Source organism: Oryx dammah, unplaced genomic scaffold, assembly GCF_014754425.2.
Source record: "Oryx dammah isolate SB20612 unplaced genomic scaffold, SCBI_Odam_1.1 HiC_scaffold_2, whole genome shotgun sequence".
Classification (NCBI taxonomy): Eukaryota; Metazoa; Chordata; class Mammalia; order Artiodactyla; family Bovidae; genus Oryx; species Oryx dammah.
This window is the reverse complement of record NW_024070186.1, coordinates 160,799,211-160,825,945: the sequence shown is the minus strand read 5'-3', so window position 1 is coordinate 160,825,945 and position 26,735 is coordinate 160,799,211. Positions and strand designations below refer to the sequence as shown.

Below are 26,735 nucleotides of genomic sequence, written 5' to 3'. Positions count from 1 at the left end.
CTCCCAAGAGGTCTCCAGAACTGGTCAAACATCATCGTAAGCGCTAATCATTACTGAGAAGAAATTCAAATGGCCCGGAACATCTACTGCTGACTAAGGACCTGATTAGGCAATACTGGATGAATAACTAGGGGAAAAGGTAGACAAGATGGGGAGAGCAACTGACAAGAAAGGCAAAAAATCAAGTGCTCCAGGGCTTGCTCTGAGGTGCGCTAACGCCTTTTCCCCAACCCAACCCTACACTGAAGGCTGATACCAGAAGCATGGACAGTGCAGCATCCACAGTTAGAGCAGGGGGCGGGGTGTGGGTCGGGGTGGGGCGGGTACAAGCTTGGCCTGCTTGGCTGGCTGAGCTCTGAGGAGCTAAGGCACTCACTCTGAAACAGATGGTTTGCATGTCCCACTGCGTGTGCTACGTGACGGCAGTTCTAGGACAGTCTTTTCAGGCTATATGTCCAAAGCAGCAGAGGGAAGCTGGTTCTGAATCAGTCACTGCTCCCGAACCTGCCCAGGGCTCCCTCCCTCTTTCATATCTTGTTTCCAACAGGCCAGTCATTTCTGAAAAAGCGGCCTGACCTTCCAAAAAGCACGTGATTTCTCACCCCATTCCCAACATTCCTACTTGGCTCTAACTCTGTATTGTGGACAGGCACATCCTCTAAACAGCTGCACTTGACTATAAGGTCCCTGAGGACAGAGCTGAGCATCACCCCCACTAGTTAGTAAGTACATTTTAGCTGTGCCAGGCCTGGCAACCAGATTAGACCACTGTGTATGTGGGAACATGCTGTCCTTTGCAAAGCACTCATGTATGTCTCATGACACCTGGTGCTGGGTAGAAGGTTGTTTACAAAGGAATCCTTGGGTTTCTCTCTCTAATCTTCTACTCAGTTACCTCCTCATATGAAGATACAAATTCAGAGATGTGTACTTCTGAAGATGGGTAGCAAAGCTATTTGTCAGATTATAATAATCGTTACCCTTTCGGGGTTGCAAACCCTTCTGAGAATCAGAGGAAGGCTTCTGACTTTCTGTCCAGGACAATCACAAGTTAAAAAAAAGTTGCCTCATGTGCCTAATGCCTCCTGTGTTGAACTTAGGCAGATACAAAAGAGATAAATTTGGAGAGAACAGACTCATTAATAAATAAATACATGTTACCTATGCCATTCCAGAGCACCCATAGGCCCCTCAAGTTCAGGAATCCCTGTTCTAGACGAGCCATTTATAAAAGACATTCTTTTTGTGGGTGACATGTTTCCAGTAACTCCCTGAATGCTCAGTCACTAATGCTCATTCATTCTCTTCTGTTCCGGCTGTCTTTTAGGCAACCCAGTGGATTCAGTTCAAATGACTATCTTTTCCATTTCTCAGTTCTTCAGTTCCCTGACCTCCCAGAATATTGAGTGTCAAAACAACAATCACAAACCTTACAAAGTGAATTTTGTCTGGCACCTCCTCAACGTGACTGCCAACTCTTGGTGAATAAGGACCATGGGTTTGTTGTTTTTGTAACCCTCTCAGTGCACACTACAGAGGCAATACAAGTGTGCCAAGTGGGCAGAGTGTGCTGCTTCTCTGTCCTTCTACCTGTAGGCATTTGAACTTGAACGTATTGACTTTAAATCTGGGCATGTGTCCCAGAAAAGTCACATGCGAAAGGGAAGAAAGCATAACCCAGAGCAGCCAATCATCTCACTGTTCCTTTTGGGTGCACCAGTAAGACTTCCCGCAAACACAAAAAGTGTTACAAAGCAAGACAAACATGACACTGAGCACAGACACTTGAGAGATTTCTTTGAGGCTGACAAAAACCCAAGTGTGGTAGAGGAATCAGTTCAGTCGCTCAGTCGTGTCCGACTCTCTGCGACCCTATGAATCGCAGCACGCCAGGCCTCCCCATCCATCACCAACTCCTGGAGTTCACCCAAACTCATGTCCATTGAGTCGGTGATGCTATCCAGCCATCTCATCCTCTGTCGTCCCCTTCTCCTCCTGCCCCCAGCCCCTCCCAGCATCAGGGTCTTTTCCAATGAGTCAACTCTTCGCATGAGGTGGCCAAAGTTATTTTCTAATTAGTAGGACACCTGCGATTACTAAGCAAAGAGAAAGACTGACCCTCCCCTTGTCTCCTAGAAAACTGAAGGAGCAAAGGTGTAATGTCACTTCACTATCTTTGCTTTTCTCATCACCTTCAAACATTGCTACCCAGAACCCCCTCACACTCTAACTCAGTTCTGCTCACTGATCCTTCCCCTTCCTCTGCCAGCCCTTCCCCAAGCTGCTCTGGAAATAGTTTCAGATGACAACAGTTCCTCTGCAGCAGCTCCAAGTGGTCTTGCCAGAGAGAACAGCAGATGCAGTACTAAGGAACGGATGAGCACGCTTGGGCATGTGACATGCAATGTTATCATCCACAAACACTTATAATACTCATGGGGCTCCTTGACTACAAAGAGGCCTAAGAGCTTGTTGGGGATTTTAAGCAGCTTTCAATAGAGAGAGAGAAAAAGAGAAAGAGAAAGACAACTAATAGAACAGGTGTATTATACTATAAATGCTAATTGTGCAGTACAGACAATGGTGTTAAAGATAGAGCTTTATGTTCCAGACTTTCCAGGACTGTTCTGACTCAAATATCCTGTCTCACTAACTCCTTCAGTACACCTGTATGTTCAGACTATGGGTCCCAGTGTTTGTCATAATAAACAGGATCACCTCAGTGACTGATGAGGCAGGCCAGCCAACTAGATTAAATAAAAGCATGATGGCAGATTGTTCTAATCATGCCAGCAGCTTCCCACAGCCCTCAGGTAATCGTGGAATTGAATATAATACAAGACAGTGAAATGTGAGGCTTCCAAGGCTGAGAGAGCTTGCTGGGAGAAAGGTTGGAAGCTGAGGGTATTTAGCAGAAGTCAGGCTGGCAGGGTGCTAGACACTTGTCTCTTAAGGCCATTCTTCCCCAAAGCCCTTTTAAAGTTACTGAGAACTATGTCAATAATTAGACTTACTGATATTCCTGGGAAGGAAACAAATCTATTCGTGTGTTGCTCTTGTTGTCCCCTGGAGAAGGAAATGGCAACCCAATCCAGTATTCATGCCTGGGAAATCCCACAGACAGAGGAGCCTGGCAGGCTACCATCCACCAGGTCGCAAAAGTTGTAAACAGCTTAGCAACTAAACAACAACAGAGAGGAGACAGTATCCACTTGCGGGGCCTCTGGCAGAACAGCAGATGGCAGGCACTGTGTGCAGCAATCCATCCTTTCCTGTCACTACTTCTCTGCCTTCCCGCCAGTCTGCTTTCTCTTATGTCCAGGGAGGCCCCAAACAACAAGCATGAGGGAAATTTTAAAAACACACTTCCCAACCCTTAACTTAGTGAAACAGAAAGGTCTGGAAACCCCTTAGATTGAAGAGCAGCATTCTAGGCACCCAAGACTTGAAGGCTCATCAAGTATTAACTTCATTTTTCAGACACAGAAACTGCAGATCAAGGGGTTTAAACGTTTTTCTCATGATCAAAAATACTCCACAGCTTCCTTTGGGGGAGAAATGAACCATTTATTTGTCACTCTTTCTAATATAAATTAGTCAGTCAGTCAGTCAGTTCAGTCGCTCAGTCATGTCCAACTCTTTGCGACCCCATGAATGGCAGCCACCAGGCCTCTTTGTCCATCACCATCTCCTGGAGTTCACTCAGACTCACGTCCATCGAGTTGGTGATGCCATCCAGCCATCTTATCCTCTGTTGTCCCCTTCTCCTCCTGCCCCCAATCCCTCCCAGCATCAGAGTCTTTATGTAAATTAACATGTATGTATATTAATTTAATATAAATTAACACGTATGTATTTGGAAAACATACATGCATATGTAAAACATTATCTAATGCTGAATAGCTGTTTATGAGTGAAAATAATGGTTACAAACTGATTAATCAGCTCAGTTTTGTACTTAACAATTCAATCATTTTGAAGTACAAACAAAAAGTTAGTGTATCTGTAGACTTTCACAGAGAGATACTTAAGCACATATTTGAAAAAAGAACCCTCCTCAATGAATGCAAGAAGACACGCAATTCTGATGCAATTCCTATTCCATAAGCCAACTATTCACTGGAAGGACTGATGCTGAAGCTCCAATACTCTGGCCACCCTGATGCAAGGCTGATTCACTGGAAAAGACCCTGATGCTGGGCAAGTCTGAGGGAAGGAGGAGAAGGGGGCAACAGAGGATGAGATGGTTGGATGGCATCACCAACTTGATCGACATGAGTTTGAGCAAATTCTAGGAGATAGTGAAGAACAGGGAAGCCTGGCGTGTTGCAATCCATGGGGTCCCAAAGAGTCAGACACGACTTAGTGACTGAACAACAAACTGACAAAACAGCCTTTGAATTACTATTAAAATATTTGCTTAAAAAAACTATCACATAGGGAAATGCATGTTTGCTAAAAGCCTTCTAAAATTACATCAAAGTGACATTAAAACCTGCTCACTGAAAAGAGCCTCATGAATTTAACTGCTGTTCTGAAACTCCTAGTTAAGGTTCAGAATGTTATCTTGTAAGGACGGTCTGACTATAGATGTGGTTGATATGATGACCCAGAAAGCGTCCTTTGCTCCACTGCAGTCAGCCAAGATCACAATTAAGACGTAGTCCTCTAATGCACTGACTGTAAATGAACTCCCTTTACAATAGCTATGCACCTCTAAAGTATCTACAGTGAATTCCCAAACCATTATTATTCTTAAATAGAAAGAAGCTGGTCATATAGAAAGGATTTATGAATAAATGTAATGCATATTCTGTAAACATATATAACATTGTTGGACCAGACCATCAACAATACTGCTAAATTTCACTAGCTTTACAATGTGTAATATAATGGGAGACATTTTATGGTAAATAAATGAAGTCAATATGAAAAAGTAAACCAAACTGGAGTCAACAACATCAGAGAGCACCTAAATGGTCACCAGAGTGAAATATCTTCACTATAAAAAACAGAAAGATCCCAGTATAAGCAGTTACATTAATTGTCCCAATTAAAGATACGCACCCCTCCTTCACTGTTGGCAAGAATTAATTGGTAATGGCACTGCTTCTCAGCAGGGCAAAAATATCCTGAGAGATTATTCAGGTTACAACAAAAGACAGTTTTCATCCTCTGCTTTCACACAGACAAACCTAACAGATATAATAAAGTTAAAAAGCAAATAACCTTCACTGTGTTCAATACAAAAGGAGATGTGACTCAGATCTCTCAATTCTCCCATTAAGTACTATCAGAATAAGAGACTGAATTAAGTGTGTACTTAAAATTTTTTAGTTAACTATGGCCAGTAATAAACAAGGAGGTAATTTATGGTTCAAAGTTTTCATCTTTTCTCTCCAAGGAGTTAAAGCTAAATTCTAAATTTTATACTGGAAAATTTCCTGGTGGTCCAATGATTAGGACACCACAATTTCACAGCTGAGGGCATGGGTTCCAATCCTGGTCAGGGAACTATGCTGAAATATATAATTCCAATATTCAAAATGTCTTCCTCCTAGATGGATATTTTGGTTTTTGCTGCAGACCTGATACACAGCCCAGCTGTTCTCTGAAGAGAGTCAGCTTTTCCAAAGAAACCAAAAAATCAAGGTAGCCAAAGGCCCTGGCTGTTTTGCTTTTTGACAGACTCAACGAGCGTAAACCAATGGTGATGAATACTTTACTTTCTGTATTTCATCTTATCCTTGGCATTGTCATTTCCGGAGTAGCTCATACTCCTGACTCTGGAGACCCACAGGCTATTATCTTACTGGCCCAGGCAAAGGAAAAAAGGAAATCCAGTCAGACAACGGGGAAATCACAAATTCTTCCTCTTCACATCCCCAGTCAGATGAAGTCACTCAACGAGTGTGTCCTTCAAATCCCCACACCCTCACCAGTGTTTTGGCTTATCTGCATGAGTGCTCATTTGCTCATTTGAGTCTGACTCTTTGCAACTCCATGGTCTATAGCCAGCCACGCTCCTCTGTCCATGGTCTTTTCCAGGCAAAAATACTGGAGTGGGTTGCCATTTCCTTCTCCAGGGAATCTTCCCGAACTAGGGATAGAACCTGCATCTGCTGCCTTAGCAGGCAGATTGTTTACCACAGAGCCACTTGGGAAGCCTTTGGCTTAGCTACTGTATTTGAAAACTTTTCCCAGTTTCACCAAGTAAACTTGGAAATGACCAACTGAACTGTGAGCTTGTGATGTTTTTGTCTTGTGATGTTTCTTTAAAAAAAAAAAAAAAAACTAAAGAATAAAGCACAGAATTACTCATTTATATTCCTTATCCCCCTCCTCACAAAAGAAAAACTAAAAATTTTAATGTGGCAGTTAAAATTTTAATCAAAATACCCTGGTTAATGCCATAACATAAATTTAAATACATAAAACCAGTAAGCTCCTGTTTCCTTCTACTTGGGAGGACAGTTTAGGGGGAGGGGGAAGACTGTCTAGTTTAAATAACATAAATCCATTTCCACTCTAGGAAAAAGCATGGGATCTGGGGGCAGAAAACCGGGTACAAGACCACCTATGCCCTTTTCCTGATTGTGGGAGGCAGGTTAAGCTTCTTAATTCCATTCATCATTAACCCCATTTCACAAGTGGGAATCCTATCAACTCACAGGGTTTTGTTAGGGGCTGAGAGTGAGAAGGGGACAACAGAGGATGAGATGGCTGGATGGCATCACCGACTCGATGGACATGAGTGTGGGTGAACTCCGGGAGTTGGTGATGGACAGGGAGGCCTGGCGTGCTGCAATTCATGGGGTCGCAAAGAGTCGGACACGACTGAGCGACTGAACTGAACTGAGAATGAGGGGGCTTCCTGAGCTCTAGAGCACCATAGGATGTCTCTCTTTTTTCAACCATACTCCACCTGGTGCGGGTCATGGGAGCCAATGATACAATATGATAAGGATGAACAGCGACAGGCCACAGCAACCAGTTCACCAGAAGTCATTAAAATGACAAGACGCTGACAGGCCTTGTGCTAAGACTGTGCAAGGCGGTCCTGGCAGCTTTTACAGGGCAATTAACACACCGAGGGCACCGCGCTTGTGAAGTGACAGGTAGACTCTCTGCCAGACTAACCAGCTGCCCCTGACGTTGGTCCCTTGCAACCTGGAGGCCGCGGGTCATTAGGGAAGTCACGACAGTGACTCAAAGGGCCCTTCAGACAGAGGTGAGTCAGGAGGAGGAAGGTCAGAGCCCGGGCGCGCCAACAGCCCGGGTACGACTCTCGGACGCCAGGCTAGGTCTGGGTCCTCGCCGGCCCAAGGTGGACCGACGTGCTGGCTGGGCGGCCAGAGGCTGCAGGCCCGGCGGGAACGCCAAGTCCTCCCGCGGCGACCCGGGGGTCTAGTCACCTCCTGTGGGGCGCAGAAGACGCCGGCAGGGGGTGTGCCCCAGGCGGACCGACGCGAAAGAGCGGCTCAGGCCTCCCCGGGCCTCTGAAACGCCGTCTGGGAAGCGAGGTCCTCCCGCCCGGACCCCGGCAGCCCCGCTCGCCGCCTCCCAGCCGCCCCTCGCCCCGGCCCGTCCGCACTGCCTCAGGCGGGAGCCGGGGAGCAGCGGGCCGTGTCGGCCGAGCCGAGTTCCCGAGAGCCGGGGGTGGCCAGGCTCGCGGAGGAGCCCCGAGAGAGGCCCGGCAGGGCACAGACACTCACCTGCCGCGGGTCCGCTCCGGCGTCCGTCAGCACCGCGTCCACGCGTCAGTAGGCGACTCGCTCGGGCGCCGCGACCGCCGCGACCGCCGCAGCCTAGCGAGCGGCCCGACGTGCGCACGCAGCGAGGGCGGGGCCTGCGTAGGACACGCCCCTGCGGCGGGCACGCGGCAGCCGTCCTCGCGCGCTGGTTTGCGGCGGAAGTCGAAGTGCGGGCGGGTGGGTTGTTCCCTTCGTGAGAAGGGGTGTTCATGAACGCCTCTCCGGGCCCTTCTTGCCCTTTATCACCACCGCTTCAGGCTTATCTCGTGCGTTCTCCTCCTGTCCCATCTGTTTCTTTAACCAACCTGTCCCATCTGTCATTTCTTTAACCATCCAACTGGCTTCAGGACTGATATTGTCTGGTATTGGCAAAGGTGTAGGGAATGTTGTAATTGGCAATAGGCATTCTCTTTGATCTAGTACTTCCATTTCTGGGTAGCTTTTTCTAGAGAAACGCAAGAACCCAAAAAGCCACAAACAAGCAAGTTCACTGAAACAGCATTTCGGTGAAAACCTTGAAAGAGCCTGAACGTCTAGTGGGATGGTTGGTGGAGAGGGGCACATCTCCCTATTCAAGAGAGTTATGCTGGATAAAAAGGAATGGAAGGGTATTCCCTGGCAGTCCAGTAGGAACTAGGATCCCGCAAAAAATAGAAGGGGGGGTGAGGGCAGACACCACCTTAAGTGAGGCAATCAAGTAGAAGGGGATTAGAAAAGCAAGTTGTAGGAGAATATAAAAATACATTCAGAGGACTTCCCTGGTGGTCCTCTAGTATGCATTATGTATCTGCATTATGCATTAACGAGACCTCCCCAGGGGCAGAAATACCTGCTCAACCATAAAGATCAGTTTTTCTCCTGCCACTGGCCATGAAACTCCTGAGATAATAACATTCCTTTCTCAATCTGTAAGGAGTCAGGATGTAGATATCGTAGGGCGGAATTGGGCTGCACCTTATTAATGTTACTAGATATATTACTTCTATTCTGCCTATTTTATGAGACTGAGGTTTCTTGCATTACCAGACCTGTGACTGAACCTCGGATAAAATTAATGACAATTAAACAGCTTGAGGTTTCTTGCATTACCAGATGTGTGACTGTGCCTCAGATAAAATTAATGACGACAACAGACTGGTTCCAAATAGGAAAAGGAGTACGTCAAGGCTGTATATTGTCACCCTGCTTATTTAACTTATATGCAGAGTACATCATGAGAAACGCTGGGCTGGAAGAAACACAAGCTGGAATCAGGATTGCCAGGAGAAATATCAATAACCTCAGATATGCAGATGACACCAGCCTTATGGCAGAAAGTGAAGAGGAACTAAAAAGCCTCTTGATGAAAGTGAAAGAGGAGAGGGAAAAAGTTGGCTTAAAGCTCAACATTCAGAAAATGAAGATCATGGCATCTGGTCCCATCACTTCATGGGAAATAGATGGGGAAAGAGTGTCAGACTTTATTTTTTTGGGCTCCAAAATCACTGCAGATGGTGACTGCAGCCATGAAATTAAAAGACACTTACTCCTTGGAAGAAAAGTTATGACCACCCTAGACAGCATATTCAAAAGCAGAGACATTACTTTGCCAACAAAGGTCCGTCTAGTCAAGGCTATGGTTTTTCCAGTGGTCATGTATGGATGTGAGAGTTGGACTGTGAAGAAGTCTGAGTGCCGAAGAATTGATGCTTTTGAACTGTGGTGTTGGAGAAGACTCTTGAGAGTCCCTTGGACTGCAAGGAGATCCAACCAGTCCATCCTAAAGGAGATCAGCCCTGGGATTTCTTTGGAGGGAATGATGCTAAAGCTGAAACTCTAGTACTTTGGCCACCTCATGCGAAGAGCTGACTCATTGGAAAAGATTCTGATGCTGGGAGGGATTGGAGGCAGGAGGAGAAGGGGACGACAGAGGATGAGATGGCTGGATGGCATCACTGACTTGATGGGCGTTGAGTCTGAGTGAACTCCGGGAGCTGGTGATGGACAGGGAGGCCTGGTGTGCTGCGATTCATGGGGTTGCAGAGTCGGACACGACTGAGCAACTGAACTGAACTGAAACAACTTGAAACAATTGACCTTATAGATGATTCTAAAAGATCAGTGAATCGCTTCTCAGTCTTTTGGCTAAGATCAAGTGTAAAAGATCAGTGATTGTAACAGTGTAACTTTAGATATGGGAAGAAGCAGCAAGCGAGAGCCATTTCCCTGACCATGACCAACGGTAAGACAGGTGGTCCAGAGGCTTATGGCAATTCTTAACAGGGCCCTTTGTCAGCCCACAAAGGGCCCTGTTGCTGCTGCTGCTGCTGCTGCTGCTGCTGCTAAGTCGCTTCAGTCGTGTCCAACTCTGTGCAACCCAATAGACGGCAGCCCACCAGGCTCCCCCGTCCCTGGGATTCTCCAGGCAAGAACACTGGAGTGGGTTGCCATTTCCTTCTCCAGTTCGTGAAAGTGAAGTCCTTCAATCGTGTCTGACTCTTAGCAACCCCATGGACTGGCCCTATTCAGTTCAGTTCACTTCAGTCGCTCAGTCGTGTCCGACTCTTTGCGACCCCATGAACTGCAGCACGCCAGGCCTCCCTGTCCATCACCAACTCCCGGAGTTCACTCAGACTCAACGCCCATCGAGTCAGTGATGCCATCCAGCCATCTCATCCTCTGTCGTCCCCTTCTCCTCCTGCCTCCAATCCCTCCCAGCATCAGAGTCTTTTCCAGTGAGTCAACTCTTCACATCAGGTGGCCAAAGTACTAGAGTTTCAGCCTTAGCATCATTCCTTCCAAAGAAATCCCAGGGCTGATCTCCTTTAGAATGGACTGGTTGGATCTCCTTGCAGTCCAAGGGACTCTCAAGAGTCTTCTCCAACACCACAGTACAAAAGTATCAATTCTTCAGCGCTCAACTTTCTTCACAGTCCAACTCTCACATCCATACATGACCACTGGAAAAACCATAGCCTTGACTAGACGGACCTTTGTTGGCAAAGTAATGTCTCTGCTTTTGAATATGCTGTCTAGGGTGGTCATAACTTTCCTTCCAAGGAGAAAGCGGCTGCAGTCACCATCTGCAGTGATTTTGGAGCCCAAAAATAAAGTCTGACACTGTTTCCACTGTTTCCCCATCTATTTGCCACGAAGTAATGGGACCAGATGCCATGATCTTCGTTTTCTGAATGTTGAGCTTTAAGCCAACTTTTTCCCTCTCTTCTTTCACTTTCATCAAGAGGCTTTTTAGTTCCTCTTCACTTTCTGCCATAAGGCTGGTGTCATATGCCTATCTGAGGTTATTGATATTTCTCCTGGCAATCTTGATTCCAGTTTGTGCTTCTTCCAGCCCAGCATTTCTCATGATGTATTCTGCATATAAGTTAAATAAGCAGGGTGACAATATACAGCCTTGACGTACTCCTTTTCCTATTTGGAACTAGTCTGTTGTTCCATGTCCAGTTTTAACTGTTACTTCCTGACCTGCATATAGGTTTCTCAAGAGGCAGGTCAGGTGGTCTGGTATTCCAATCTCTTGAAGAATTTTCCACAGTTTATTGTGATCCACACAATCAAAGGCTTTGGCATAGTCAATAAAGCAGAAATAGATGTTTTTCTGGAACTCTCTTGCTTTTTCCATGATCCAGTGGATGTTGACAATTTGATCTCTGGTTCCTCTGCCTTTTCTAAAACCAGCTTGAACATCTCGAAGTTCATGGTTCACGTATTGCTGAAGCCTGGCTTGGAGAATTTTGAGCATTACTTTACTAGCGTGTGAGATAAGTGCAATTGTGTGGCAGTTTGAGCATTCTTTGGCATTGCCTTTCTTTGGGATTGGAATGAAAACTGCCCTTTTCCAGTCCTGTGGCCACTGCTGAGTTTTCCAAATTTGCTGGCATATTGAGTGCAGCACTTTCACAGCATCATCTTTCAGGATTTGAAAGAGCTCAACTGGAATTTCATCACCTCCACTAGCTTTGTTTGTAGTGATGCTTTCTAAGGCCCACTTGACTTCACATTCCAGGATGCCTGGCTTTAGGTGAATGATCACACCATCGTGATTATCTTGGTCGTGAAGATCTTTTTTGTACAGTTCTTCTGTGTATTCTTGCCACCTCTTCTTAATATCTTCTGCTTCTGTTAGGAGGTCCATACCATTTCTGTCCTTTATTGAGCCCATCTTTGTACGAAATGTTCCCTTGGTATCTCTAATTTTCTTGAAGAGATCTCTAGTCTTTCCCATTCTGTTGTTTTCCTCTATTTCTTTGCATTGATCACTGAGAAAGGCTTTCTTATCTCTCCTTGCCATTCTTTGGAACTCTGCATTCAGATGCTTATATCTTTCCTTTTCTCCTTTGCTTTTCGCTTCTCTTCTTTTCACAGCTATTTGTAAGGCCTCCCCAGACAGCCATTTTGCTTTTTTGCATTTGTTTTCCATGGGGATGGTTTGATCCCTGTCTCCTGTACAATGTCACGAACGTCCGTCCATAGTTCATTAGGCACTCTATCTATCAGATCTAGGCCCTTAAATCTATTTCTCACTTCCACTGTGTAATCATAAGGGATTTGACTTAGGTCATACGTGAAAGGTTTAGTGGTTTTCCCTACTTTCTTCAATTTAAGTCTGAATGTGGCAATAAGGAGCTCATGATCTGAGCTACAGTCAGCTCCCGGTCTTGTTTTTGCTGACCGTATAGAGCTTCTCCATCTTTGGCTGCAAAGAATATAATCAATCTGATTTTGGTGTTGACCATCTAGTGATGTCCATGTGTAGAGTCTTCTTTTGTGTTGTTGGAAGAGGGTGTTTGCTATGACCAGTGCGTTCTCTTGGCAAAACTCTATTAGCCTTTGCCCTGCTTCATTCTGTATTTTAAGGCCAAATTTGCCTGTTACTCCAGGTGTTTCTTGACTTCCTACTTTTGCATTCCAGTCCCCTATAATGAAAAGGACATCTTTTTTGGGTGTTAGTTCTAAAAGGTCTGGTAGGTCTTCACAGATCCATTCAACTTCAGCTTCAGCATTACTGGTTGGGACATAGACTTGGCTTACTGTGATATTGAATGGTTTGCCTTGGAAACGAACAGAAATCATTTTGTCATTTTTGAGATTGCATCCAAGTACTGCATTTCGGACTCTTTTGTTGACCATGATGGCTATTCCATCTCTTCTAAGGGATTCCTGCCCGCAGTAGTAAATATAATTGTCATCTGAGTTAAATTCACCCATTTCAGTCCATTTTAGTTCACTGATTCCTAGAATGTCGACGTTCACTCTTGTTGTCTCCTGTTTGACCACTTCCAATTTGCCTTGATTCATGGACCTAACATTCCAGGTTCCTATGCAATATTGCTCTTTACAGCATCGGATCTTGCTTCTATCACCAGTCACATCCACAGCTGGGTATTGTTTTTGCTTTGGCTCCATCCCTTTATTCTTGAGTTATTTCTCCATTGATCTCCAGTAGCATATTGGGCACCTAATGACCTGGAGAGTTCCTCTTTTGGTATCCTATCATTTTGCCTTTTCATACTGTTCATGGGGTTCTCAAGGCAAGAATACTGAAGTGGTTTGCCATTCCCTTCTCCAGTGGACCACATTCTGTCAGACCTCTCCACCATGACCTGCCCATCTTGGGTGGCCCCACAGGGCATGGCTTAGTTTCATTGAGTTATACCAGGCTGTGGTCCATGTGATTAGATTGACTAGTTTTCTGTGATTATGGTTTCAGTGTGTCTGCCCTCTGATGCCCTCTCGCAACACTTACCGTCTTTCTTGGGTTTCTCTTACCTTGGATGTGGGGTATCTCCCTGTTAAGAGTAGCCAAACAAAGGTCCAGATAGTCGAGGCTATGGTCTTCCCAGTGGTCACATGCAGTTGTGCACACTGGACTGTAAAGAAGGCAGAGCACCAAAGAGTTGATGCCTTCAAACTGTGGTGCTGGAGAAGACTCCAAAGAGTCCCTTGGAGAGTAAGGAGATCAAACTAGTTACTCTTAAGGGAAATCAACCCTGAATACTCATTGGAAGGACTGATGCCAAAGCTGAAGTTCCAGTATTTTAGTCACTTGATGTGAACAGCCAGCTCATAGAAAAGTCCCTGAAGCTGGGAAAGATTGAGGACAGAAGGAGAAGAGGGCATCTGAGGATGAGATGGTTGGATGGCATCACTGATGCAATGGACATGAACTTGGGCAAACTTTGGGAGATGGTGAAGGACTGGGAGGACTGGCGTGCTACAATCCGTGGGGTCACAAAGAGTCGTACATGACTGGGCAACTGAACAGCACCAATAGGGCCTAGTCCAGTAATAGCGCATTGAATGGCCTATCAATGAAATTCTGAGCTGAGAATGAGCATTCCTAGTACCAGGGGACAAACTATTCATGAAATGCCTCCTGACTTTGGTTGAAGCTGAGATCAAAAGGGAAGGAATTGTAAAATAAAGAATGTTGCCCACCATCCAGTTCTACAGGAATTGAGTCATTAGTCACAATAGTCACTGACCTATAACACACCCTGAAATGGGGAAGATTGGGATGAGGAACTTTGTGCTCTAGGAAAACTGGCAGAAATGGCCCTCAGGTAGATATTTTCAAGAGAAATTTTTATGAACCGTTTCTTGTATCTTCCCATACTTGGAAATGCACTAAAACCATTAACTAAGATATCTGTTCCTCACGAATAGCAGTAACTTTCTCCCAAGGTGTGTGCTTGATTGCCTGTGCGTGTATGCCAAGTCCCTTCAGTTGTGTCTGACCCTTTTTGACCCCGTGGACTGCAGCCCACCAGGCTCCTCTGTCCATGGGATTCTCCAGGCAAGAATACTGGAGTGGGTTGCCGTGTCCTCCTCCAGGGGATCCTAATCCAGAGACTGAACATGCTTCTCTTGTGTCTCCTGCATTGGCAGGTGGGTTCTTTACCACTAGCGCCATGTAGGAAGCCTGTAACCTGTAAACTTTTCTCAAAATCACACCCTCATCTCTTCAGAACAGTTCTCAGCGCTCAGGTTGACTGGAATAAAATTTTCAATTTCTTTCTTAGATTGGCCATTGTTTAATTTTTTAGTCAACAATCCCTTTTTTTAATATTTAAAATTTTTTCTGTTTTATTTTTTTTAACTACAAAACATATTTGGGGCTTCTTGGTGGTCCAGTGGCTAAGACTCCACCCTCCCAATGCAGAGGGCCCAGGTTACATCCCTAATCAGGGAACTAGATCCCACATGCTAAGACCCTGTGCAGCTAAATAACATTCTTGAAAAACAAACAAACAAATGTTATCTTTCTACACATTTGTGTTTAGGTGTGTAAATGCATCCAAAAGAGGGAAGGTTTACACACTAGAATGACAGAGGGATGGGAAAGCTCATTTGTGCTATGTATCTGTACCATTTAAATTTTTTATGAAAATGAATAATGCAAAATCAAATTTAAAAGGATGAATCTTGGGACTTTGCTGGTAGTCCAGTGATTGAGATTCTGAGCTTCCACTGCAGGGGATGTGGGTTCGATCCCTGGTTGGGGAACCAAGATCCCAAATAAGCCTGCATACGCAACTCCTGAACCTGCGTGCCGCAACTAGAGAGTTCTTGCAAAAGATCCTGCATGCTGCAACTAAGACCCGACACAGCCAAACAAATATTTTAAAATAGATAAGTAAAAGAATGAATTTTAAGACTGCCTGCTGTCCCAAATACACATACATAAAATTGAACTAAACCAAGTGGCAGTGATTGGAGGAGGGGTTGCCTCAAGGTTCCAATGAGAGAACGTGGTCCTAAGTCTGTGTCTGACACGTAGGAGAAGCCCAGAGAAGAGTTCTCACTGTTATCATCTTTAGTACATGGGCTGGCTGGACTGACAAGTGCTTTGCAGGAAGTCCTTTGTCAGATACAAGGTCCTACAGAAGGTGCTGAGTCATGGCTGAGCTAATGCCAGTCAGTTGCCAAATCTTTCCCGTTAGGCCTCAGGGAACCTCCTGAGGTGGGCAGCTGGGGCTTGAAGAAACAAGACCTTTGCCCAAGCTGCCTGTCTGCCCACCCACTTCGGGACAGCTCCCTAGTACCAGCACCATTGATCAGAAGCCGGGGGCAGAGATGCTCTTCTCTGCCACTCACTGTCTGCACTGATTTCCAAGCTTTGGGTTCAATGATACCAAAGGGCATTGGAGTTACTCAAGTCCCAGTGTGGGAGGCTCCTCTCAAACCCAGCGACCAGGACCGATCAGCTTCATGGGCTTGTAACTAGAGCAGTCATACTGGGTCCCCAGGCTCAGAAGGATCTTGGGCTTGGTTTAGGTTCTGCTACCACAGTCTTGAAATTCTCGGTAATTTTAAAACAATGGGCCTGCATTTTCTTTTTGCACTGTGCCTTACACAATATGCAGCTGGTCCTGAGACTTTCCTGATGGTCCAGTGGTTAAGACACACCCTTTCACTGCATGTGAAATGGGTTTGATCCCTGGTCTGGGAAATTAAGATTCCAGATACCATGGGGTAAAGCTGAAAAAAACAAAAAAAAGATTTCTGCAGTTGGTCCAATTGAGGATCTTCATGTTTGGATTTATTTCCTTAAAGTGGAGACGTCAGAATATTAAGTTTTGTGGCTTAACCCACACAGTTGAAGAAAAGTCCCATCTTTTATCAGAATAATATGCACTTGGGTTCCATTCAGTAAGTTACTGAGTTCCTACTAAATGCTGGATATTGTGGCAGGAAGGAGAGAAAGAGAGATAAAAAAGACATGGGGCCAACTCTTAGGAAGCCCACAGTCTAATATTGTAGAGGCCATGTTGCCAGTGGAATAGAGATGGGAATGAATTAGTAGCTATCCTAGCCTAGGAGTCAGAGAGGGCTTCCTGGAGGAAGTGATGGTTAAGTGATGTGTTAAGGAATGAGTAGGAGTTAGCCCTATCTAAGATGAGAAATGCTGGACTGGAAGAAACACAAGCTGGAATCAAGATTGCCAGGAGAAATATCAATAACCTCAGATAGGCAGATGACACCAGCCTTATGGCAGAAAGTGAAGAGGAACTAAAAAGCCTCTTGATGAAAGTGAAAGAGGAGAGGGAAAAAGTTGGCTTAAAGCTCAACATTCAGAAAACGAAGATCATGGCAACTGGTCCCATCACTTCATGGGAAATAGACGGGGAAACAGTGGAAACAGTGTCAGACTTTATTTTTTGGGCTCCACAATCACTGCAGATGGTGACTGCAGCCATGAAATTAAAAGACGCTTACTCCTTGGAAGAAAAGTTATAACCGACCTAGACAGAATATTCAAAAGCAGAGACATTACTTCGTCGACTAAGGTCCGTCTAGTCAATGCTATGGTTTTTCCAGTAGTCATGTATGGATGTGAGAGTTGGACTGTGAAGAAAGCTGAGCACAGAAGAATTGATGTTTTTGAACTGTAGTGTTGGAGAAGACTCTTGAGAGTCCCTTGGACTGAAAGGAGATCCAACCAGTCCATTCTGAAGGAGATCAGCCCTGGGATTTCTTTGGAAGGAATGATGCTAAAGCTGAAACTCCAGTATCTTGGTCACCTCATTCGAAGAGTTGACTCATTGGAAAAGACTCTGATGCTGGGAGGGATTGGAGGCAGGAGGAGAAGGGGACGACAGAGGATGAGATGGCTGGATGGCATCACTGACTTGATGGGCGTTGAGTCTGAGTGAACTCCGGAAGTTGGTGATGGACAGGGATGCCTAGCGTGCTGTGATTCATGGGGTCGCAAAGAGTCGGACACGACTGAGCGACTGAACTGAACTGAACTGAAGGTGGTCAGAGGAGGCCTTACAAATACCTGTGAAGAGAAGAGAAGCGAAAAGCAAAGGAGAAAAGGAAAGATATAAGCATCTGAATGCAGAGTTCCAAAGAATAGCAAGGAGAGATAAGAAAGCCTTCCACAGCAATCCATGCAAAGAAATAGAGGAAAACAACAGAATGGGAAAGACTAGAGATCTCTTCAAGAAAATTAGAGATACCAAGGGAACATTTCATGCAAAGATGGGCTCGATAAAGGACAGAGATGGTATGGACCTCCTAACAGAAGCAGAAGATATTAAGAAGAGGTGGCAAGAATACACAGAAAAACTGTACAAAAAAGATCTTCATGACCAAGATAATCACGATGGTGTGATCATTCACCTAGAGCCAGACATCCTGGAATGTGAAGTCAAGTGGGCCTTAGAAAGCATCACTATGAACAAAGCTAGTGGAAGTGATGGAATGCCAGTTGAGCTCTTTCAAATCCTGAAAGATGATGCTGTGAAAGTGCTGCACTCAATATGCCAGCAAATTTGGAAAACTCAGCAGTGGCCACAGGACTGGAAAAGGGCAGTTTTCATTCCAATGCCAAAGAATGCTCAAACTACCGCACAATTGCACTCATCTCACACGCTAGTAAAGTAATGCTCAAAATTCTCCAAGCCAGGCTTCAGCAATATGTGAACCGTGAACTTCCAGATGTTCAAGCTGGTTTTAGAAAAGGCAGAGGAACCAGAGATCAAATTGCCAACATCCGCTGGATCATGGAAAAAGCAAGAGAGTTCCAGAAAAACATCTATTTCTGCTTTATTGACTATGCCAAAGCCTTTGACAGTGTGGATCACAATAAACTGTGGAAAATTCTTCAAGAGATCGGAATACCAGACCACCTGACCTGCCTCTTGAGAAACCTATATGCAGGTCAGGAAGCAACAGTTAGAATTGGACATGGAACAACAGACTAGTTCCAAATAGGAAAAGGAGTACGTCAAGGCTGTATATTGTCACCCTGCTTATTTAACTTCTATGCAGAGTACATCATGAGAAATGCTGGGCTGGAAGAAGCACAAACTGGAATCAAGATTGCCGGAAGAAACATCAATAACCTCAGATAGGCAGATGACACCAGCCTATGGCAGAAAGTGAAGAGGAACTCAAAAGCCTCTTGATGAAAGTGAAAGAGGAGAGTGAAAAAGTTGGCTTAAAGCTCAACATTCAGAAAACGAAGATCATGGCATCTGGTCCCATCACTTTATTTCCCATGAAGAAACAGTGTCAGAGTTTATTTTTGGGGGCTCCAAAATCACTGCAGATGGTGATTGCCTCCATGAAATTAAAAGACGCTTTCTCCTTGGAAGGAAAGTTATGACCAACCTAGATAGAATATTAAAAAGCAAAGATATTACTTTGCCAACAAAGGTCCGTCTAATCAAGGCTATGGTTTTTCCAGTGGTCATGTATGGATGTGAGAGTTGGACTGTGAAGAAAGCTGAGTGCCGAAGAATTTATTCTTTTGAACTGTGGTGTTGGAGAAGACTGTTGAGAGTCCCTTGTACTGCAAGGAGATCCATCCAGTCCATTGTAAAGGAGATCAGTCCTGGGTGTTCTTTTGAAGGACTGATGCTAAAGCTGAAACTCCAGTACTTTGACCACCTGATGCAAAGAGTTGACTCATTGGAGAAGACCCTGTTGCTAGAAGGGATTGGGGGCAGGAGGAGAAGGGGACGACAGAGGATGAGATGGCTGGATGGCATCACCGACTCAATGGACATGAGTTTGAGTTAACTCCAGGAGTTAGTGATGGACAGGCAGTCCTGGCGTGCTGTGTGATTCGTGGGGTCGCAGAGAGTCAGACACGACTGAGCGACTGAACTGAACTGAACTGAAGGTGGTGGGAGGATGCTATACAGTCTGAGCTCTGATAATAACATAATAGGCTGTGGAGGAGGCAATGCAAAGTTTATGCAAGATAAACATTCTATTTAGATGACACCTTCACTTACAGACCCAAAGGTGTATTTATTAAATACACACATCTTACAATACATAATGACCACTATTTTACATATATAAAATACACATTACTTCGTAGGTTATTTCCACCAATGAATTCGGGAAAATAACACCAGTTTTAGTTTGATTTCCCTGTAACTCCAGTTCCTAGTAAATGTTTATACAACCAGTCAATCAGCAAATATTTATTGAGTGACTACTTGTACCAGGTACTATTTTAGGTGCTGGGAAATTCAGCCATGAATGGAGACAAGTGCCTACTGTCATGAAACTGACATTCCTGGAGCGGTCAGTACACATTTTAGAATGAAAGGAGGGGGAAAAAATGCTTTTATCCTAGTCAGCAACAAAATTTCAGAAGAGGAGTGAGTTTTAGTTGAACAACAAGGAAATATATATATATATATATATATATAATTTGCAGAATTCCCTAGTTGTCCAGTAGTTAGGACTCCTTGCTTCCACTGCAGGGGGACACCTGTTCTATTCTTGGTCGAGGAACTATCCCACATGCCTTGGAGCGTGGCCAAAAAAAAAAAAAGAGAGAGCTCTTTTCTGTTAAAAAGAATTGAAACCTGGGCAAGTAGTAGCAACCTCAAGTATGAGTCAGGCATACAAGAACTGAGACAAAGCCTTGGTTGTTAAGAGTCACGAATATAGATTTGTCTTTGGGCGACACCCATATCTCAAAGATCAGATATTCATACAAAATAAAAAGTATTTACTTATTCGTTTTTGCTTGGCGCAGTCGTCACAACCAGCATTCGCCTATGCAGTCCTCCTCTGCAAGTGCATTTCAGTCAGACCCGACTTACGCAAATGCGGTTTACTTAGGCCTCGGGCCAGCGGCTCCAGACCTTCGGCCGAGTTCGCCCGAGTCGGGACGAACCATCTGTGCCCGCGGAGGGGGGTGGAGTGTCCGCTTCGCGCAGTCAGGACCGAGACGGCGAGGACTCGGAAGCCACCCAGCCTGGGGTCCCTTCATGCAGGATGTCTGGGAAAGCATGGCTTTGCCAGGTTGCAACTGGAGCTGAGGGCGAGGGTCGGCCCCACATGTAGGGTTGCATCCCCCCTCCGCGGTGGACTCGCCTGCAGCCCCACGGGTCCCCAGTTCCCGTACCGGTTCACACCTAGGCCTTCACTGGGTGGTATAGCCGGTGTGGGGGACCCGGGAACGGGTTGCGGGTAGGACCCGGAGCCGGTCCGAGGGGACGGGGGTGGCGGGGTCACTGTATTTCCCGGCCGGAACGCCCCCTAGGGCCTACGCGACGCGCGCGCCCCTTCGCCCACTCTGCGCCTCTCACTGCCCCTAGACCTCTCGGGACCACACCTTCCGCTCCCGCTCCCATGGCAGACAAGAAGCTGGTGGTGGTGTTTGGAGCCACAGGTAAACGAAACCCCAAAAGGAGGCGCTGGGCCCCTTACCCAGGACAGCCCAGGGGTCCGGCCGGCCGCGTCCCCCAGCGCTAGGGGCGCCACCGTCGGCAAGGCCTCCCATGTAGGTTCCACCCTGCCGGTCTTTCTGATTCTCCGCAGGTGCCCAGGGAGGCTCAGTGGCCCGGACGCTCCTGGAAGATGGGACATTTAGAGTCCGAGTGGTGACCCGGGACCCTGGGCAGAGAGCAGCGAAGCAGCTGAGGCTGCAAGGTGCAGAGGTAGTGCAGGGAGACCAGGATGACGAGGCCAGCATGGAGCTGGCCCTGAGCGGGGCTCATGCCACCTTCATTGTGACCAACTACTGGGAAAACTGCAGCCAGGAGCAGGAGGTCAAGCAGGTGAGGGCAGGCCGCAGGGCATCTGGAGGCCAGGGCAGGAGCCGGGCATCTTCAAAGAGTTCCCAGGTCTCTCTGCTGGTCTTGCAGGGCAGCTCTGACTTGTCGTCAGAGAGGGGCTGCCCCCTGCCTGTGACGATGTGACTGCAGCCATTCCCCTCCTCTTCCATGCAGCCCTCCTAGACTTTGATAAGGGCAGGAGGTGGCTTCTTCACCCAGTGACTTAAGATCACCATACTGTTCACCCTTTTGACGTGTACAGTTCAGTGTTTTTTCACGTTTGCAAAATTGTGCCACCATCACCACTACTAATTCCAGAACATTTCATCATCCCCAAAAGAAAACACCACAGCTGGTGGCAGCCCCTCCCCATTCCTCCCTCCCCAGGCCCAGGCAACCACAATCTGCTTTATGCCATCCAGTGACTTCACATTTTTCTAAACAACTCTGCTGACCCATAATTTTCTTAAAAGGTACACATTTTAATTGTACAATTTGATGAAATTTGAAGATAAATATACCCATATAACTGACTTCCCAGGTGGCGCTAGTGGTAAAGAACCCACCTGCCAGTGCAGGACACGTAAGAGACGTGGGTTCAGTCCCTGAGTCAGGAAGACCCCCTGGAGGAGGGCACGGCAGCCCATTCCAGTGTTCTTGCCTGGAGAATCCCATGGACAGAGGAGCCTGGCGGGCTACAGTCTATAGGGTCGCAAAGAGTCGGACCCGGTTGAAGCTGCTTAGCACACACACAGCACACATACCCATGCAACTAACATTCTCATCGAAATATGGTGAGGGGCAGGGAAGCCTGGCGTGCTGCAGTTCACGGGGTCGCAAAGAGTCAGACACAGCTTGGCGACTGAACAACAGCAAGAATCAAAGCATAACCTATCACCATCGTTCCCCAAATCTGCCATGTCCCTTTTTAGATGTTTCGTGTTTCCCTTTATTCTGTTTTCCACCCAGCTTCTCTCTGGTCCGTGGCTGTTGAGCCCAGGCTGCTGTGGGAGGGATGTGAGACAAACATGCATCTTTTTAAAATCTCCTGGAAGGTGGAGACTCTTGCAGTGGGCCTGTCACATAGCAGGCGCTTGGGTATTTGTCGAAGGTATGACTGGTGCAGCCAAGGTTCCAGGGCTGAGACCCCTGGCCATCGGCTTTCAGTCCTGCCCCGTCCACAGCTCCCCACTGCCTTGGCTGTGGATGTGACTTCCCTGAGCTGGTCTGTGTTTCCTCCCATGTAAAGGGGAGCTTTACTGGACCACTTTGGACCATAATGGGAAGCTGGACTGGACCACTGGTCTCTTCGTTTTTAACCTTGAGCCTTCAGTTGCTGTCTTACCTGGAAGCCCATCTCAGAGAGTGGACAAAGACAGCTTTTCTGGTTCATGCAGATCCCGTCAACCTGACCGCCTGCACCATGACAAATGACCACAAGCCAGGTGGCTTAAAACAACAGGAATTCATTCTCTCCCAGCTCCGAAGTCTAGGAGTCCAACAGCAAGGTGTTGGCCCTGCCGTGTCTGGAAGCTTGCCTCTTCCAGTGTCTGGTGGTATCGGCTCTCCATGTGGTCACGTCACTCTGGGCTCTGCCTCTGTCTTCACACAGCCTCTCCTCCCTATCTCCTCTCCCATCTCTCATAAGGACACTTGTCATTGGGTTGAGGGCCCGCCAGGGTAATCCAGGATGATCTCAAGTTTTTTAACTTAAAAAATCTCTTCGGAGACCCTTTCCCAAACGATGTGACATTCACAGGTTCTGGCAGATGGGAGGTGGGCATATCTCTTGGCCACCATCCAGCGCCCTACACAGCCTTGTGCAGCAGGTGGTCTGTTCCCATTTAACTGACAAGGCCAGAGCAGTTAGACCCTTTATCCTGGAAGGCACAGCCAGGGCGCTGCAGAGCCAGTCTGGATCCCAGGTGGCGTGTTTTGTGTGCTGAACAGCTGAGCCATAGTGCTTCTCTAGGGGATGGCTGGGACTCTCCAAGGAAGACGGCACAGCACGGGGACAAGATGCCGTCTGAGCACAAGGCAGAGATGGGAAGCCTCTGTGTACCCCCTCCCAGTTGGCACATGGTGGGCCCACCCTGGAAGGTGGGACAACCTGGATGATCTGGGGAAGGGGCACTAAGGCTGTGTGGCTGGTAGGAGGCTTATAACCCTGGGGTAGAGGATGTGATGCTGAGGGAGTTGCACAGGAAAGGGGGAACCTTATCGGAGGGGTTGGTAGCCTGTGGCTCTTGGCACAGTGGCCTCTCAGGTGGAAGAGCCAGGGCCGTGATCAGGACACACACCCTTCCTCTGAGCTTTGTGGCTTCTCCCTTCCCGCCCGCCCGCCAACCAGGGAAAGCTGCTGGCCGATCTGGCCAAACGCCTGGGCCTGCGCTACGTGGTCTACAGCGGCCTGGAGAACATCAAGAAGCTAACAGCGGGGAGACTGACAGCGGGACACTTTGACGGCAAAGGGGAGGTGGAGGAGTATTTCCGGGACATCGGTGTCCCCATGACCAGTGTGCGGCTGCCCTGCTATTTTGAGAACCTCCTCTCCTACTTCCTGCCCCAGAAAGCCCCGGATGGAAGGAGCTACTTGCTGAGTGAGTGTGCTCCCTTGGGCGTCTGCTGGCACCGTGCAGAGCCACGGTGGCCCAGAGAGCGGGCTTGTCCTCTGAGGGCTCCGGGTCCAAGCCCCGGCCCTCTCACAATAGACCCATGACCCTGCTGGGCGTCCATATGCTGTCCCATGAGACGGGCATGGCCCAGACTTCCCCAGGGAAGATCTGCCCAGTGCGGGGACACCATGCTGTGTCTGTTGGAGAGCTTTGCAGAAACGAGTGTGATTCTTTTCATCAGTGAGGAGAGGGTTTGGAGGGCTAGGTCCAGTTGTAGATTTCCCAGGGGTAGGAAAGCACTTTCTTCTCAGTGCCCATCTGCAAATCTACAAGCAGCTTGGAGGGCACTGTGTCCGACCTGTATCCTGCCACCAGTAGGGCAGCGCAGGAGGCTCGGCAGGCAGAGCGGGAAAGGTCAGCACCCTCCCCTGGCTCCTCATCTCTGCATGACCCCTGCTCACCCTCCCTTGGGCAGAGTCTGGGCCTGGCACCCCAACACCACCCTTTACAGTTTGCAGAGCCATCGTCATTCACCTGTGTTCCATCACTGAGCTGGAGTTCATCCCCACAGGTTCCTGGGTGGTCTGAATGGGCAGCTGTGGAAACTTTACAGGCAGGGCCTGAGGGCTCCAGGTGCCTCATCTAGACAGAGCTCTGCCTCTCCCTCCCAAAGCCACACCGCGGCCGGTAGAGTCACTCGTTAATATGTTTATCAGCACCCACCCACCATGCAGCTCTGGGCTCGGCCCTGGCCTTGGCCAGCCGAGCTTTCTTGCTGGTGTTTGGAGCACCCTCCGTGGGCGTCCACGTCAGGAACTGGGGTTTGTATCCATTCTTGGGCAGAGTGCCTTTCAAAGCCCCTTGCTCTCCTGCTTGTTCCCGCCTCAGGCCTGATGAGTGGCAGGCCTGGGGTTCTCCCTGGCCCGGCTCCCAGGATTTGAACGGCCTGCCAGCAGCAGAGCTCTGTCATGTCCCATTTCCTGACTCAGTTCTGCTGCTGACCCTGAGGTGTCTGAGTTAGGCCAGGTGCTGACCTGTGCGCCAACCTGTGTGCTGGTGGAGCCCAACCCCTCAAGAGACACAGGCCAACACATCCCTCTCCCCATCCCAGGCTTGCCCATGGGTGATGTGCCCATAGATGGCATGTCCGTGGCCGACCTGGGTCCCGTGGTGCTCAGCTTGCTAAAGACACCAGAGGAGTACGTCGGCAGAAACATCGGGCTCAGCACCTGCAGGCACACGGTGGAGGAATACGCCGCCCTGCTCACCAAACACATAGGCAAGGTGGTGTGCAACGCCAAGGTGAGAGGCCTGGCGGGAATGCAGTAGCCCCATCCGAGGGGCTTTGCAGGTAGCAGGGGAGTGGCATCCTGGGCTGCCCCATGCTCTGAGCATCACAAAGCCAAGTTCATCCTCAGAGAATGCTGATGTTGTGCTGTTCTCAGGAGTGAAGTGTGGTTGCCGAGTGAGATGTCTGGCTCTGGCAGAGGGCCAAGTGGCAAGAAAATGCTCCAGGAAGAGGGCCCAGCAGGGGCTAAAGCAAGGAGGGAGAGCACAGGGTGTCTTGGACTGCTTGGTGGAGGGGATGGAGGCTGCAGTAGGCCCCATCCGGCCCCTTTCCTTGGCCTGGCACAGTCCCCTCCTTCCCCTGGGTTTGTTGTTTCTAATCATTTTGAGAGTCTGGGATATTCAGAGTCATTAAATGACAGAAACCACCCACAGAACCCCTCAGACACAAGCAGAGCAGTAAAGGGGGGAGAGACCAGGGCAGGACACGTTTTGGGCTCAGATTTTGCTCCCAGCCCGTAACACCCACCTGTATGTTACCAGAGGCCCAGCCCCTGGCCCCTCTCTGCCTCGGTTTCTTCATCTGTAAAGTGGGTGTACGGAGTGTATCCTGTCCTTGGGCTGCTGTGAAGAGTGAATGGAATAACTGATGTAGACACTCCCTTGGCACAATGAATGTTCTACAAAACATGCACTAAAGGGTTGTGTATTACTCTCTAAACAAAGAAAGCCTGAGGCAGTCATGGAGGGTTTGGGAGCCAAGGAGTTAGGGTTCAGTTTGGTCAGGAAAGGGGAACAGCTTTGCTTTGGTGTTTTGAGCAAGAAAGTGACAAAAGCAGAGTCCTGATATGGAAAGGACTAAGATGTTTGCACCTCATGATCTTGGAAGAATTGGATATAAATTGCCCTGGAACAGTGGTTTTTGAAGTTTCATCTTTTTTTAAAAGTATCAATGGTTTTCAGATGGATTCAGGGGGACAGAGTTGGGACTGAGGTACCGATGCCCCTCTGCTTGCAGACAAGCCCTGAGGACTACGAGAAGCTTGGCTTCCCTGATGCCCAGGATCTGGCCAACATGTTCCGTTTCTATGCCCTGAAACCTGACCGCAACATCGAACTGACCCTGAAGCTCAACCCCAAAGCCAGGACGCTGGACCAGTGGCTAGAGCAGCACAAAGAAGACTTTGCAGGGCTGTAACCCTGCCCACCTCTTAACCCTGTCTGGGGGGACTGGGGGTGCAGTCACAGTGACCCTCTCTTGTGTTACAAGAAAGTTTATTTTTTAAATAAAGGCCATTGTTCTCACAGATGGCTTCCAAGAGAAAAGCGCTTTGTTTCATGGTTTGGGGTTGGGATGGCAGATGCTGGGGCACCAAGGCCATGAAAATTCCAATAGGAAGCGTCAATTGCCCAGCCAAGTGTGGGGGGCCAAAAGCACCCCCCTCCCAGCCCTGCAGCCAGGGGCGACGTCTGACACCCCTGCACACACACCCTCCCACCCCAGAACATCCGGTCATCCGCATGTTCCGAGTTTCAGGGTGGGAAGA

General features: G+C 47.7%; 2 protein-coding genes across 6 annotated transcripts in view; one reads left to right on the top strand and one right to left on the bottom strand.

The window, feature by feature from the left end:
- Nucleotides 1–7,860, bottom strand: part of HMOX2 (heme oxygenase 2) — a 28,803-nt gene extending 20,943 nt beyond the window's left edge. Inside the window, exons 1-2 of one of the 3 annotated variants that reach the window (XM_040255906.1) lie at nucleotides 7,716–7,824; nucleotides 3,015–3,066 (exon numbers count right to left, since the gene is read on the bottom strand). The gene's annotated coding sequence lies outside the window, so the exon portion shown is untranslated. Of the gene's footprint in view, nucleotides 1–376; nucleotides 525–3,014; nucleotides 3,067–7,715 lie in introns of those variants that run through there. The other 2 variants (XM_040255889.1, XM_040255898.1) reach the window with 2 other exon arrangements.
- A 12,529-nt stretch (nucleotides 7,861–20,389) lies between these two features.
- Nucleotides 20,390–26,509, top strand: NMRAL1 (NmrA like redox sensor 1). 3 transcript variants are annotated; one of them, XM_040255860.1, is made up of 6 exons: nucleotides 20,390–20,662; nucleotides 20,828–20,901; nucleotides 21,051–21,289; nucleotides 23,637–23,886; nucleotides 25,013–25,203; nucleotides 26,207–26,509. In XM_040255860.1, exons 2-6 carry the CDS (start codon nucleotides 20,862–20,864, stop codon nucleotides 26,384–26,386), a joined length of 900 nt encoding a protein of 299 aa, XP_040111794.1. In that variant the 5' UTR covers nucleotides 20,390–20,662; nucleotides 20,828–20,861; the 3' UTR covers nucleotides 26,387–26,509. The 3 variants fall into 3 exon arrangements, with proteins under 3 accessions (XP_040111794.1, XP_040111801.1, XP_040111810.1); XM_040255867.1 differs by having other exon boundaries at nucleotides 20,467–20,699; XM_040255876.1 differs by lacking the exon at nucleotides 25,013–25,203 and having other exon boundaries at nucleotides 20,469–20,662.
- Nucleotides 26,510–26,735: the final 226 nt, after the last annotated feature.